Source organism: Chanodichthys erythropterus, chromosome 19 (genome assembly GCF_024489055.1).
Source record: "Chanodichthys erythropterus isolate Z2021 chromosome 19, ASM2448905v1, whole genome shotgun sequence".
NCBI classification, from domain to species: domain Eukaryota; kingdom Metazoa; phylum Chordata; class Actinopteri; order Cypriniformes; family Xenocyprididae; genus Chanodichthys; species Chanodichthys erythropterus.
Genome location: NC_090239.1, coordinates 36,212,239 through 36,225,611, shown reverse-complemented (window position 1 = coordinate 36,225,611; position 13,373 = coordinate 36,212,239). Strand labels below are relative to the sequence as shown.

The 13,373-nt window shown below is 43.9% G+C and overlaps 1 protein-coding gene across 2 annotated transcripts in view; it reads left to right on the top strand.

Moving 5' to 3' along the window:
• Window positions 1-12,596, top strand: part of LOC137007883 (uncharacterized) — a 135,874-nt gene extending 123,278 nt beyond the window's left edge. The window contains exons 1-3 of one of the 2 annotated variants that reach the window (XM_067369579.1): window positions 682-767; window positions 11,369-11,651; window positions 11,748-12,596. In XM_067369579.1, the coding sequence (XP_067225680.1) occupies window positions 11,406-11,651; window positions 11,748-12,416 (915 nt within the window). In that variant the 5' untranslated portion in view covers window positions 682-767; window positions 11,369-11,405 and the 3' untranslated portion in view covers window positions 12,417-12,596. Of the gene's footprint in view, window positions 1-681; window positions 768-11,368; window positions 11,652-11,747 lie in introns of those variants that run through there. The other variant, XM_067369580.1, reaches the window with a different exon arrangement.
• The last annotated feature ends 777 nt before the right edge of the window (window positions 12,597-13,373 follow it).

Here is a 13,373-nt window from a genome sequence, read left to right as displayed (position 1 = left end):
GTGGGTTCACTGGACGGGTGCGAACTGGACAGTTATTCCTCACATGACCAGGATTACCACAGTACAAGCACAGGCGGTGAGTTAATCGGCAACTTCTCTCCTCTTCAGACAGGTGGTAAGCATTCACTTGCATGGCTTCTGAATTATCATCATCGACAGGTAACGGGGCACGCACACTGCGTTTCTGACCAGCTTTACGGGCACGAATGAGATTGTCTATTTGTATGGTGAGCTCAATGAATTGATCTAGGCTTTTACCCTCATCACGGCAAGCTAATTCCGTCTGTAACTCATGATTTAATCTTCTCCTAAAGCAGACTTTCAGAGTGTCACTCAGCCAGTTGGTTTGAGCCGCAAGCGTTCGGAACGCCAGAGCGTATTCAGCCGCTGGTTTATGTCCCTGTGTGAGCTCCATTAAAAGATCACCGGCTCCTTTGCCGTCACTGGGGTGATCAAACACTTCTTTAAACCTCTGCAGGAAATATTCATATGTGGGAAAAGCTGTACCATCATCTCTCTACACTGCCGTAATCCATTCCAATGCTCTCCCCGTAAATGAGCAGACTAATGCAATCTTACCAGCGTTGGTGGTATACATGGCAGGTTGCTGGCTTATGAAGAGAGAACACTCTGGAATAAAGCCCTTTCATCTTGCAGGATCACTGTCGAACTTCTCTGGGAGAGAGAGGCGGGGATTCACAGATGACAGCATGCTCGCCGCGTGGGTAATGGCGGCCGCGGCAGGTGGAGGAGACTCCGCTGTAGAGGTGACTTGAATGCCTTGTAGTGCTTTTACCAGTTCTTCCGTGAGATTCGTGAGCCGGTTAAGCTGGTGTTGATGTGCTGCGAACTGGTTTGCTTGGGCTGACAGCGTAGCACACAGGTGAGTGAAAGTGGTCGCACAGGCAGTGTCAAACAGGAGCAGACAAGAACAATGGGGATAGGTAGAATCATGGTCAGATAACAGGCAGTAGGTCAAGAAAGGCAGATATCACTCACAGGTAACAGGCAAGGGTCAGAGGCAGGCAGCAAAGGGTCAATAACAGTATACAGCAGGATCAACTACAGGCAGTCAGACAGGATAAATAACGCTCAGAAATGTTCACCATGGCAAAACAAGACTTTGCGGTATGCATATGTGATTGGCAGTCTTTTATAGTCCGGGTAATGAGGTTCAGCTGCAGGTGTAATCAGTCCAAGGTATGGTCCAGGCTCCACTGACAATTGTTTCTGCACATGCCCAGACTCCAAAACTGACGTTTTGCGTAACATATCAATGCCCATCATCGTCCGTTTTACCTTCAGTTTATTACAATGGAAGGAAGCGGCGTTGCGTCGTCCATCTTTTTTTACAGTCTATGGTTGAAAGTTGTAATGTTATTCTATGTATTAGTTTGTTGGCTGTATGCATGAGACCGTAAGCTACAATCCTGATTCCAAAAAAAGTTGGAACACTGTACGAATTGTGAATAAAAAAGGAATGCAATGATTTACAAATCTCATAAACTTATATTTTATTCACAATAGAATATAGATAACATACCAAATGTTGAAAGTGAGACATTTTGAAATGTCATGCCAAATATTGGCTCATTTTGGATTTCACGAGAGCTACACATTCCAAAAAAGTTGGGACAGGTAGCAATAAGAGGCCAGAAAAGTTAAATGTACATATAAGGAACAGCTGGAGGACCAATTTGCAACTTATTAGGTCAATTGGCAACATGATTGGGTATAAAAAGAGCCTCTCAGAGTGGCAGTGTCTCTCAGAAGTCAAGATGGGCAGAGGATCACCAATTCCCCCAATGCTGCGGCGAAAAATAGCGGAGCAATATCAGAAAGGAGTTTCTCAGAGAAAAGTTATCATCATCTACTAGTGTTGTCACGGTACCAAAATTCCAGTAGTCGGTACCGATACCATGAAAATTTTACGGTTCTCGGTACCAATTTGGGTACCACAGCAAAATCTATTTGAACTATTTTACAATTTTATATAGCCTATTTTAAAAACATTAAATATGATTTGGAGTGTGTGTGTATGTTTGTGTGTGTATATATGTAGGCTAACTCAAGGAAATACATTTGAAATAAATCTAAAATAAAATAAATAAATGCTCAAACATCCACTTTGTACTGTTGAAAAAAAACAGCATATGCTGGTAAGGTACCTATGGTTTTAAGGTTGGTTTGCTGGTTTGAGCTGGTTTATGCTGGTCCTATGCTGGTCCTAAACTGGTCCTGGACCAGCATGGACCAGCAACCAGCTCAAACCAGCATACCAGCTTCAAAACCTACCTGCTGTTACAACAGAGACGGCACGGAGGCAGATGTAAAAGCAAGTAAAGTATCTTTATTGATATCAGCAGAGAATTGGGTGAGTATATGGCAGTTACTGAAGTTGAAGAGATGATAGAATAGAGATACTGTCCTTTTGTTGATTGTAGGAAGAATCAGGATGAACACGCTGGAGACTGAAGACAGGGAACACTCACACACAGTTGGAGAAGCACACGAGGAATACACTGTGTGCAGAATTATTAGGCAAGTTGATTTTCTGATCATATTTTTTTTCCAAGCACATTTTACCAATTCCAATCCACATCAATCTTAATAACTACTATTAATATTGTTTTTAATCATTTATAAGTGATATATAATTGTTCATGAAGGCTGGAAATGAAAAATGCCCTATATTCAGGTGTGCAGAATTATTAGGCAGGTTTTCTTTTACAGATAAAATGAGCCAAAAAAGAGATTTAACTCAGACTGAAAAGTCAAAAATTATTAAATACTCATGAGAAGGACGCAATACTAATGTAATACTAGAAATTGCAAAGTTAAAGCATGACCACTGGACAGTGAAATGCTCATTGGGTAAGCTGGGTCATACAAAAACAGCTGGAGAAGAAAAGACACGTTAACTGCAAAATAATTAAGAATTAAGGTGAAGAATTAAGTGTGAAACCATCAGGAACTCTTTAGTCTCCAGCGCCACCATTTCCCAGTACTGAAACCTACCTGGAGTCTTCAGAAGTGTGAGGTGTCAGGATCTCAGAGACTTAGGTTAGGTGAAGAATCCTAAAAAGCGACCTGCTCTTAATAAGAATCACAAGCTGAAGTGTTATAAAGTACATGAAGACTGGGTTTTTATAGGCCTTATAGACAGACAGCTTGAGAGTGACTCCTGAAGGACCAGCACCACATCCTCTTGTACCACTGTTTGAAGAATTTATCTTCCAGAATCTGGCAGTAAGGTGTGGGAGTTCACTTTTAGTCCATCTCTTATCCTGAAATGTCCATCTTGCAGAGATGGACTAAATGATCTTCCAAAACTTACTGCCAGATTCTGGAAGATAAATTCTTCAAACAGTGGTACAAGAGGATGTGGTGCTGGTCCTTCAGGAGTCACTCTCAAGCTGTCTGTCTATAAGGCCTATAAAAACCCAGTCTTCATGTATTTTATAACACTTCAGCTTGTGATTCTTATTATGAGCGGGTCATTTTTTAGGATTCTTCACCTAACCTAAGTCTCTGAGATCCTGACACCTCACACTTCTGAAGACTCCAGGTAGGTTTCAGTACTGGGAAATGGTGGCGCTGGAGACTAAAGGGTTCCTGATGGTTTCACACTTAATTCTTCACCTTAATTCTTAATTATTTTGCAGTTAACGTGTCTTTTCTTCTCCAGCTGTTTTTGTATAACCCAGCTGACCCAATGAGCATTTCACTGTCCAATGGTCATGCTTTAACTTTGCAATTTCTAGTATTACATTAGTATTGCGTCCTTCTCATGAGTATTTAATCATTTTTGACTTTTCAGTCTGAGTTAAATCTCTTTTTTGGCTCATTTTATCTGTAAAAGAAAACCTGCCTAATAATTCTGCACACCTGAATATAGGGCATTTTTCATTTCCAGCCTTCATGAACAATTATATATCACTTATAAATGATTAAAAACAATATTAATAGTAGTTATTAAGATTGATGTGGATTGGAATTGGTAAAATGTGCTTGGAAAAAAAATATGATCAGAAAATCAACTTGCCTAATAATTCTGCACACAGTGTACTGGAGACACTGGAGATGGTGGAAACAGGTAAGTAGCAAGTTGGAGTCCTTGAGGTAAGTACACATGTAGCTGTAGTACAAACGAGACCGGACAGTGACTGTGTGTGTGTGTGTGGGGTTTTTGAGGAGGTGGTGATAGCGGTGCTGACGATGTGCAGGTGGCGGTGATTAGTACTCCGGTGATTGAGTGCGTGGGTATTGGAGGGAGGTGGAACCTGACGTGTCTGTGACAGTACCCCCCCTCTCATGGTCCGCTCCTGAGGACCGAGGACCCCGATGCGTTGTGGTCGTCCTCTTGGGCGTGGGGCAGGTCTGTCTGGGTGGCTGACGTGGAACGCTTGTAGAAGATTGGGATCGAGGATATCATTTCTAGGGACCCATGAGCACTCCTCGGGGCCGTAGCCTTCCCAGTCGACTAGATATTCCAGAAGACCACCACGGCGCCGGGAGTCCAGTATCTCGCGAACCTCGTATGCCGCTCCGTCATCCAGGATGAGTGGAAGGGGGGGCTCGGCGGCTGCCACATCAGGTTCTGTGGAGGGAGAAACAGAAGGGTGGTGAGGTTTTAGCAGCGAGACATGAAAGGTAGGATGAATTTTGTATTAAGGTGGGAGTTGCAAACGATACGTGACGGGGTTGATCTGTCTGGGGATGGTGAATGGGCCAGGTGAAGCGAGGACTCAGCTTCTTGCAGGGCAGACGCAGCCTGATGTCCTTGGTTGACAGCCAGAGCAGGAGCTGCGAAGATCTGCTGTCATCCTGCGTCAGCGCAGGGCCCTCTGCAGTTGGTGGTGAGCTGCGTCCCATACCCTCTCGCTCTCCCGGAACCAGTAGTCGACTGAAGGAACATTGGAGGGTTCCCCGTCCCAGGGGAACAGTGGGGGTTGGTAGCCGAGTACGCACTGAAAGGGTGTTAGTCCAGTGGAAGGCAGATACTAGTTCCAGGAGTCCTGGTGGCTGTGACAGAAGGTACGTAGGAAGCGGCCGATCTCCTGGATCTTCCGTTCCGTCTGCCCGTTCGTCTGAGGATGGTATCCTGATGACAGACTGACGGTCACACCCAGGAGGGACAAGAAGGCCTTCCAGACACGGGAAATGAATTGGGGCCCTCTGTCTGATACAATGTCTTTAGGGATTCCATAATATCGAAAGATGTGGTTAAACATGAGTTCTGCTGTGGTTAGGGCGGTAGGTAGTCCTTTCAGGGGGATTAGACGGCAGGCCTTGGAGAAGCGGTCTACTACTACGAGGACACACGTGTGACCATCTGATGCTGGGAGATCTGTAATGAAATCCACTCCCAGGTGTGACCACGGTCGCTCAGGAACGGGCAGAGGATTGAGCTTGCCGGCTGGCAGATGACGAGGGCTCTTGGAGATGGCGCACTCCCTGCAGCCCTGCACGTACCTTCTGACATCCCTGGCCATGTTGGGCCACCAGAAGCGCTCTTTAAGCAGCGAGAGGGTCTCATTGACCCCTGGGTGGCCATTGCCAAGTGATGAGTGAGCTGCGTGAACAAGTGGAGTGCGTTGTGTCCGGGTGATGTACTGGAGACCTTGGGGACAACCCGGCGGAGCGTAGGAGGAGGCATTGGAGGAGGGCAAAGGTTTCTTCTGACCACTGGATAGGACTCACGAAGATAGACTTTGTGAGGATGGTCTCAGGAGTTTCATTCTTCTCATATGGAGCAAGGAGACGGGATAAGGCATCCGCCTTAATATTCTTGGAGCCTGGACGATAGGAGATTGTAAAATCGAATCTGGAGAAAAACAGCTTGACGGGGATTAGTACTTGAAAAGGGTGATTTGCTCCCTCCAACCAATGCCTTCTTTCCTCCAGAGCAAGCTTGACGGCCAGGAGCTCGCGGTCACCAATGTCGTAGTTGACCTCTGCCGGGTTGAGCTTGCGGGAGAAGGCGCATGGATGGAGTCTACTTGGTTGCCATGAAAGTACCGCTGCTGTGAAAGTACCGCTCCCACTCCTGTGGTGGAGGCGTCCACCTCCATGACGAATGGCAGGTCAGGGTCAGGGTGGACGAGGAGGGGAGCGGTGGTGAAGGCACTCTTGAGGGCTTCGAAGGCGTTGGTGGCATCTTCGGACCAGGACAGAGACTTGGGCTGATGACGAAGGAGGTTGGTGAGTGGATTGAAGATGGAGCTATAGTTCTTAATAAAGCGGCGGTAGAAATTGGCGAAACCTAGGAAACGTTGGAGTTCTTTGATGGTTGTGGGAATGGGCCAGGACCTCTGCAACGTGGTAGCGATGTTCGGCCAGGCTCCGGGAGTAGATGAGGATGTCGTCTATGTACACCAATACAAACTTTTGGAGGAACTCCCGGAGCACCTCATGAATGAAATCCTGGAATACGGAGGGGGTGTTGACCAGACCATAGGGCATGACCAGATATTCATAATGGCCGGTGGGCTTGACGAAGGCGGTCTTCCACTCGTCCCCCTCACGTATCCGGAAGAGGTTGTACATGCTGTGGAGGTCCAGCTTGGTGAATACAGTGGCACCAAGAAGATGTTCCAGGGCCGCTGGGACGAGGGGAAGTGGATACCGGAACTTGACAGTAATTTTATTCAGAGAGTGATAATCGATGCAGGGCCGCAAGCTTCTGTCCTTTTTTGCCACAAAGAAGAAGCTTGAAGCAGCAGGGGAAGTAGACAGGTGGATGTATCCTTGGTTAAGGGCCTCTTCGATATATTCCTCCATGGCCTTGACAGGGGGTAGATCCTTCCCCTAGGCCAGGGATGGACAACTCCGGTCCTGGAGGGCCAGTGTCCTGCAGAGTTTATCTCCATCCCTGATAAAAACTCACTTGCCTATAACTTCCTACTAATCCTAAAGACCTTGATTAGCTGGTTCAGGTGTGTTTGATTAGGGTTGGAGCTAAACTCTGCTGGACACTGGCCCTCCAGGACCGGAGTTGTCCATCCCTGCCCTAGGCACTGGCTCACCCGGTAACAGATCGATGGCACAGTCCCATGGCCGGTGTGGAGGTAGCTTGGAGGCTCGTTGCAGGCAGAAGATGTCACTGAAGGGGGCGTAACAGGATGGGATGTCCACGGAGCATTTCTCTATGGGGCTTTCAATGGATGTAGTGCAGATGGAGATCTTCTTGGAACGTGGAGACTTGAGAATTGGAGATTTGGAGAAACAACTGGAGAAGCATTGTTCACCCCACTTCAGGATCTCACCCGTACGCCAGGAGATGGTGGGGCTGTGCTGTTCGAGCCACGGGCGCCCTAGAACCACGTCAGCGGTGGAATCCTCCAGAACCAGCAGATGGATGTCCTCAACGTGTAGAATTCCCACACGAAGCTGAAGGGGTCCCACACAGCGGCTGATCCGTTTACGGCTCAGGGGTTTGCCCATGATGGAGTGGACTTGATAGATGATCGGAGAGGGCGATGTTTTGAGTTTGAGTTGTCGACAGAGGGAGCCTGAGATGAAGTTTCCTGCTGACCCTGAATCGAGCAGCGCCACCACTGGAACAGATACATTAACAGCAGTAAGGTTTACAACAGTAGTGAGTGGTTTCATCTTCTTAATGGAGGGAATGATGGCACTCACCATTGGTCGAGGAGGACGGATTGGGCATGCGGAGATTACATGCCCAGGAGCACAACAATATAGACATAGATTCAGGGTCAGCCTTCTTTGACGTTCAGAGGGTGAGAGACGTGAATTATCCACTTGCATGGGCTCGCTGGCTGGTTCTGGGGAGCTGACAGGTTCGGATCGAGGATGTTGGGAAGTGGCTGGCCCTAGTGCTCTTCGAGACACGACTGCATACGAGTGCCTACGCGGATGGTGAGTTGGATGAAGCATTCGAGGCCGATGGAATCCTCGTATGCAGCGAGATGCAACCGCACTCTGGGTTCCAACTAGTGTTAATTTCGTCACCTATTTTTAATTTAGTCTTAGTCTTAGTCTTGTGCCAAATGTCCTTGTTAGTTTTAGTCATTCACATATCTTTTTTTGTTAGTCTAGTTTTAGTCAAAAGAAAACTCAAGGTATCCTAGTCAAGTTTTAGTCGACTAAAAGTCTTTTAATTTTAGTCTAGTTTTAGTCAAAAAATGTAGTCTTTTTTTAAAAAAATAACACATTATTACTGAGATTATTACTGATAAACATTTCAGTAAAAAAAAGTGTTTCACATATCTCAAACATTGGTTAAATGTCATAATTACCTGACAAAATACACTTGTTGAAAGATTTTTGTTGAATGCAAATGTTAAACGTGTCTGGTTTTCAATTTCTGATTTAGGAGACACATTCACAAATGATTAACCTGTTCTGAAGAGTATTTTATTTTAACCAACACAATTCAAAAGCAGCATATCATCGTCGCTCGTCACTCGTGTTCGCTTTGGGTGTGTTCAGTGTTCTTTTTTTACAGTCTATGGTTCAGCAGTTTCGTGTTGCAGCCACAGGTGTATGAGACCTGTAAAGCCTCGTTTACACTGCACGCGTGTGCGGCTCGTTACGGCTGCGACGCGGCTACCGGAGCTGATAGACGGCCACTCTAGTCAATGCTTGTGTTTACACCAGCCGCGCCGCGGTGCGTTTGAGAAGCGTCCCAGAAGCTGCTCGACGCGCCGCTTCTCTAAAGATAGGCGCCTCGCCTCCAAGACGCGCAGCTCAAATACAAAACAAAGTCAAAATAATCATCCTGTGTAAACTCCCGCTCATATTTTACATCACTAGAAACAGACGAAAAGAGATTCGAAGTTGAAAAACTTGAAATTTCTTTGAGTTGACATCGCGCAGAGGACGGAACAACATCTTGCCGGAGCCGTAACGAGCCGCACGCATGCAGTGTAAACAAGGCTTCAACGAGGCTTAACTTGAGCAACAGCGCGAAGCCGCAAACTCGTTCTGAATATTTTAAAGGCGTAACAGCTGATGAAAAAGCAGAGACGATTGTAGACGAAAATGAAGAGAGATTTTATCTTGGTTTTTATTTTATACAAAACATTTTCGTCTCGTCTTTTTTCGTCAACAATTAATGCATGTTAATTTAGTCTTAGTCAGCGTTTTTGGACAGTGGTGCAGTCTTGTCATCGTCTCGTCTTAGTCATGAAAAAAAAAGGTCGTTGACGAACATATTTCGTCTCGTCTCATCAGACGAAATTAACACTAGTTCCAACCCCTGACGAAACGAGGTGATGAGGGCTTGTTCATTCCATCGTCATTATGTGGGTCTTTACCTTCTCAGGTGTGAATCACAGCATTATTCATGAAGATTCAGGCCTCCATGCATACTTGACAAAAAGTGTCTCACAAAATTTAAATCTCTATATGGTTTTATATGAACGAGTAGGCAGGATAAAATTGACATCATTCTGAAGCAAAAATTCTAGTCTACAACCTCCAATACCCACAAGTATTGTGAACACATATTTAATATTTTATTTCTTGCCTTATTTCAGTGACTTAAGTTTTTTGTTTTTTTCAATAACCACACATAAACGTTATTCCTTCAAAAATACAAACATGTACATACATGTTCCTCACATATTATGGTAGCCTAGTTTGTGCTAAATACAGTGCAATGACACCTTTTCCATTAATATGTTTATGAACAACTGAAAAGAACACAAATGTCAGGGCAAAACTTCTCCAGGGCCCCAAATCAGCCTCAGACTCCAGAGGGTTAAAGATGTGGCGCTTTTCATACATTGTGCAAAGTTCTTCATACTTTATGTATGCCCCTCTAGCCTCACTTTTACTCTTTCAAAGACTAATGACACTACACATATTTTTGTGATCAAATACAATCAGCTGACTATTACATTTTTCTCAATCGATTTGACACATTTCTCCAAATGAATGTAATTGCTCTCAAAACAATTAACACAACAAACTAAACACACTCATGTTGGCAAAACAGTTCAGTATTCACTGCATAATGAAGCTCTGCAGTTTTCTCTATTAATGAATTTATCAAAAATAAATATTAACAACAAAACTACAAGTGTGTTCTCTGTTTATTTGATAAATTCAGCTCTAGATACACAAATACATGAATGAAAAAAACATGTTTTTCTTGTTCTTTAATCATGTTCTTCGTTAATCATTTTCTTCAAAGTTCTTTAATGACAAGTTAGTTGTATAACAATGAGTTTTAGCAAAAAATAAATAAGCAAGTAAATAAATAAGTAAATGTAGTGTAATCATTGAATCAACAAACTTATAGATCTTATTAAGCGCGTAGGGCCCTCTTGTTCTTCTAAGGATTATTTATTTATTTTATTTTTTTCCGTTTTTCGGGGGATTTTTGGGGGCTTTAACATGCTCAAAAACTCTTGAAAATTGGCACACACATTGGAATCCGCGGCCATTAGGACGCCACAGAGGCTGGTACCCGGGCGTGGCAGGGGGACTCGACAGCGCCCCCTTGAAAAAAGTCTGAAAATTTGTTCCATATATTACAGTTTTTTCCAATTGCTAACACACTAAAATGACATGCACAGCACAATTATTTAAACTGACACACAGAGAGCAAAACTTCTTCTCAAGTCTCCAAAAGTCTAAACACCTTTTCTGTTTTACACACATTTTGCATTTCAAAATAGCACTTTTTAAATTCACTAAATACAGTTCTCTGCATAAGACACAACAATCTGACATAAAGTCACATGTTTGCCATTTCAAAACACTGCCATTCAAAATGACACTACATGAGCTAATTGGCCAATTACATGTGCCACCTGGCCAAACACCTCAGTGGTTAATTGTTAACACTTCAATCAGGATGTAAGCACTATGAAAAGACCACAGGTGAGAAACTTTTTTTTTACAACAACAATGGAAGACATTGCAGAGAGAGGAAGAGGAAGAGGAAGAGGAAGAGGAAGAGGGAGGTTGAGAATAAGAGGGGGAGGAAGAGTGAGAGGTAGGGGTAGAGCAGGTAGAGGAGTTCATGGCCAAAGAAGACAAACACTTTCAAATGAAATCAGAGCAACCTTAGTAGATCATGTCATCAACCATGGGTTGACAATGCGTGAGGCTGGACAGAGAGTGCAGCCAAACTTGAGCCGTTTTACTGTCGCCTCTGTCATCCGGACCTTTAGACTGGAGAACAGGTATGTAACCAAAATTTCATGTAGTACACATGTAGTATACCCCATGTCATAGTGTATCAGTTGGGTGACACCTGTTTACTTAGTGTATGACATCAGCCATTCATGAACTGTACAAGTTTCCTGTACAATGTACTCTACTGTGGGGGAAAATATTTAGGCTGCATTGTCCAAGCCCTATATATATTTTTATTTTATTTTTTCTAAAGGACTGAGAGACGACACCATGGTGGAGGAGGGGGCCAAATGTTCACCGGGGTACAGGAAGCTGCCATTGTAAACTTGGTTTTGGAAAATAATGAAATCAGATTACGAGAAATTCAAAGCCACATCATCCAAGACAACACCTTATTCAACAACATTCAACGAGTTAGTCTGTCCACATTGGCTCGCATTCTCAAGCGAAACCAAATCAGAATGAAACAACTTTATAAGGTGCCGTTTGAGAGAAACTCTCAAAGAAACAAAGAGTTCAGACGAGCATATGTGGATGTAAGTACTATATTGACTGCAGTACACTACACACAACATTGTTTCCCAGTGTACTGGATAACACCATATTGAGTGATTTTTGTTCTTTGTTTTCAGGGAGTACTGGAAATGGATGCTCATGCAATCCCACATGAGTTCATCTTTATAGATGAGGCTGGGTTCAACCTAGCAAAGACCAGAATAAGAGGGAGAAACCTCATTGGCCACAGAGCCATTATAGATGTTCCTGGCCAACGTGGTGGGAACATCACAATGTGCGCTGCCATCTCCAATATGCATGGTGTCCTCCACCGTCATGCCAAACTTGGACCATACAACACAGCCCATATTCTCACATTTCTGGACAGACTTCACAACATTCTCATACCACCAGAGCGTATGAATGATGCAGACCATCAAAGAAACCGGTACGTTGTAGTATGGGACAATGTGAGCTTTCATCGTGCAGCCCCAGTCCAAAACTGGTTTGCTGACCACCCAACATTTCTTGTGCAATACCTACCACCATACTCACCATTTCTGAACCCCATAGAAGAATTTTTTTCGGCATGGCGGTGGAAGGTATACGACCGGCAGCCCTTTGTGCGCATGCCTCTTGTGCAGGCCATGGAAGAGGCATGTGATGAGATTGATGTGGGTGCAATTCAGGGATGGATAAGGCACTCAAGGCGCTTCTTCCCTCGATGTCTGGCAAGGGAAGATATTGCCTGTGATGTTGACGAGGCGTTGTGGCCAGACCCGGCTGTGCGGCAAGATGCTGCCTAATTATTTTTCTTGCCTTTTTTTTTGTTTTGTTTTTTTTACTGTAATATATTTTTTTTCAGAAATTTTCTTTTTCAGTTTACTTTTTTTGTAAGAATATTTTTGTTCAGTCCTATGTAAATATATCTGCTGTGCTTATGTTGTACTGACTTGTTTACTGTAGTGAAGGAAAAAAAATAAAAATGTTGCAACAGCATGTGTGTGTATCTGCAAATATTTCTGTGCATGTGAACAATCTGATACATATTTTAGTATTATGGCAAAGCATACTAAAGATGGGGGTGCTTTTCATTATGCCCAACAGTGTGTAGGTGGTTAGGCAAAAATCTGGTAATATGAATGAAGTGTGTGCCATTTCATGCAAAAGTTTGATTTTGATAATGCTCTGTGTAGTTTCGGTTGCAGTGCTTCATTTTGCAGGATATATGAGGTATTTTGCAGTTTGGGTGTGTGGTTTTGTGAATTGTGTTAAGTGTTTTGATAAAACCAGACTAGTTTGAAAAATTGTGTGTTAGCAATTGGAAAAAACTGTAAACACACTTGCGCGTATTAGTATGAAAGTCGGTACACATATAGACCTCATCGGGCCGAACAACTTTCGTACTCTAAGTTAAACGCCACCCCAACAGGAAGTCAGCTATTAAGGGTTGTTTGAAAAAAGCATGCTCTGGAATTTGATATACTCCTCCTAGGCGATTAATCCGATCGCCACCAAACTCGGTCAGCATGAAGTCAAGACACTGATGATTAAAAATTGCCAGCGGTTTTTTGATATCTCGAATGGTTTGGCCGTGGCGAGGCAACAAATTTATGGCGAGAAAAAGGAAACAGGAAATGTGTTATAACATCTGCATACATATATTGATCTTTATGAAACTTCACGAGTGTGTTGGTTGTAGTAGTCTGATCACATGGATGTGACTATTGTGAGTCAAAGTTATAGCGCCACCAACTGGCAGC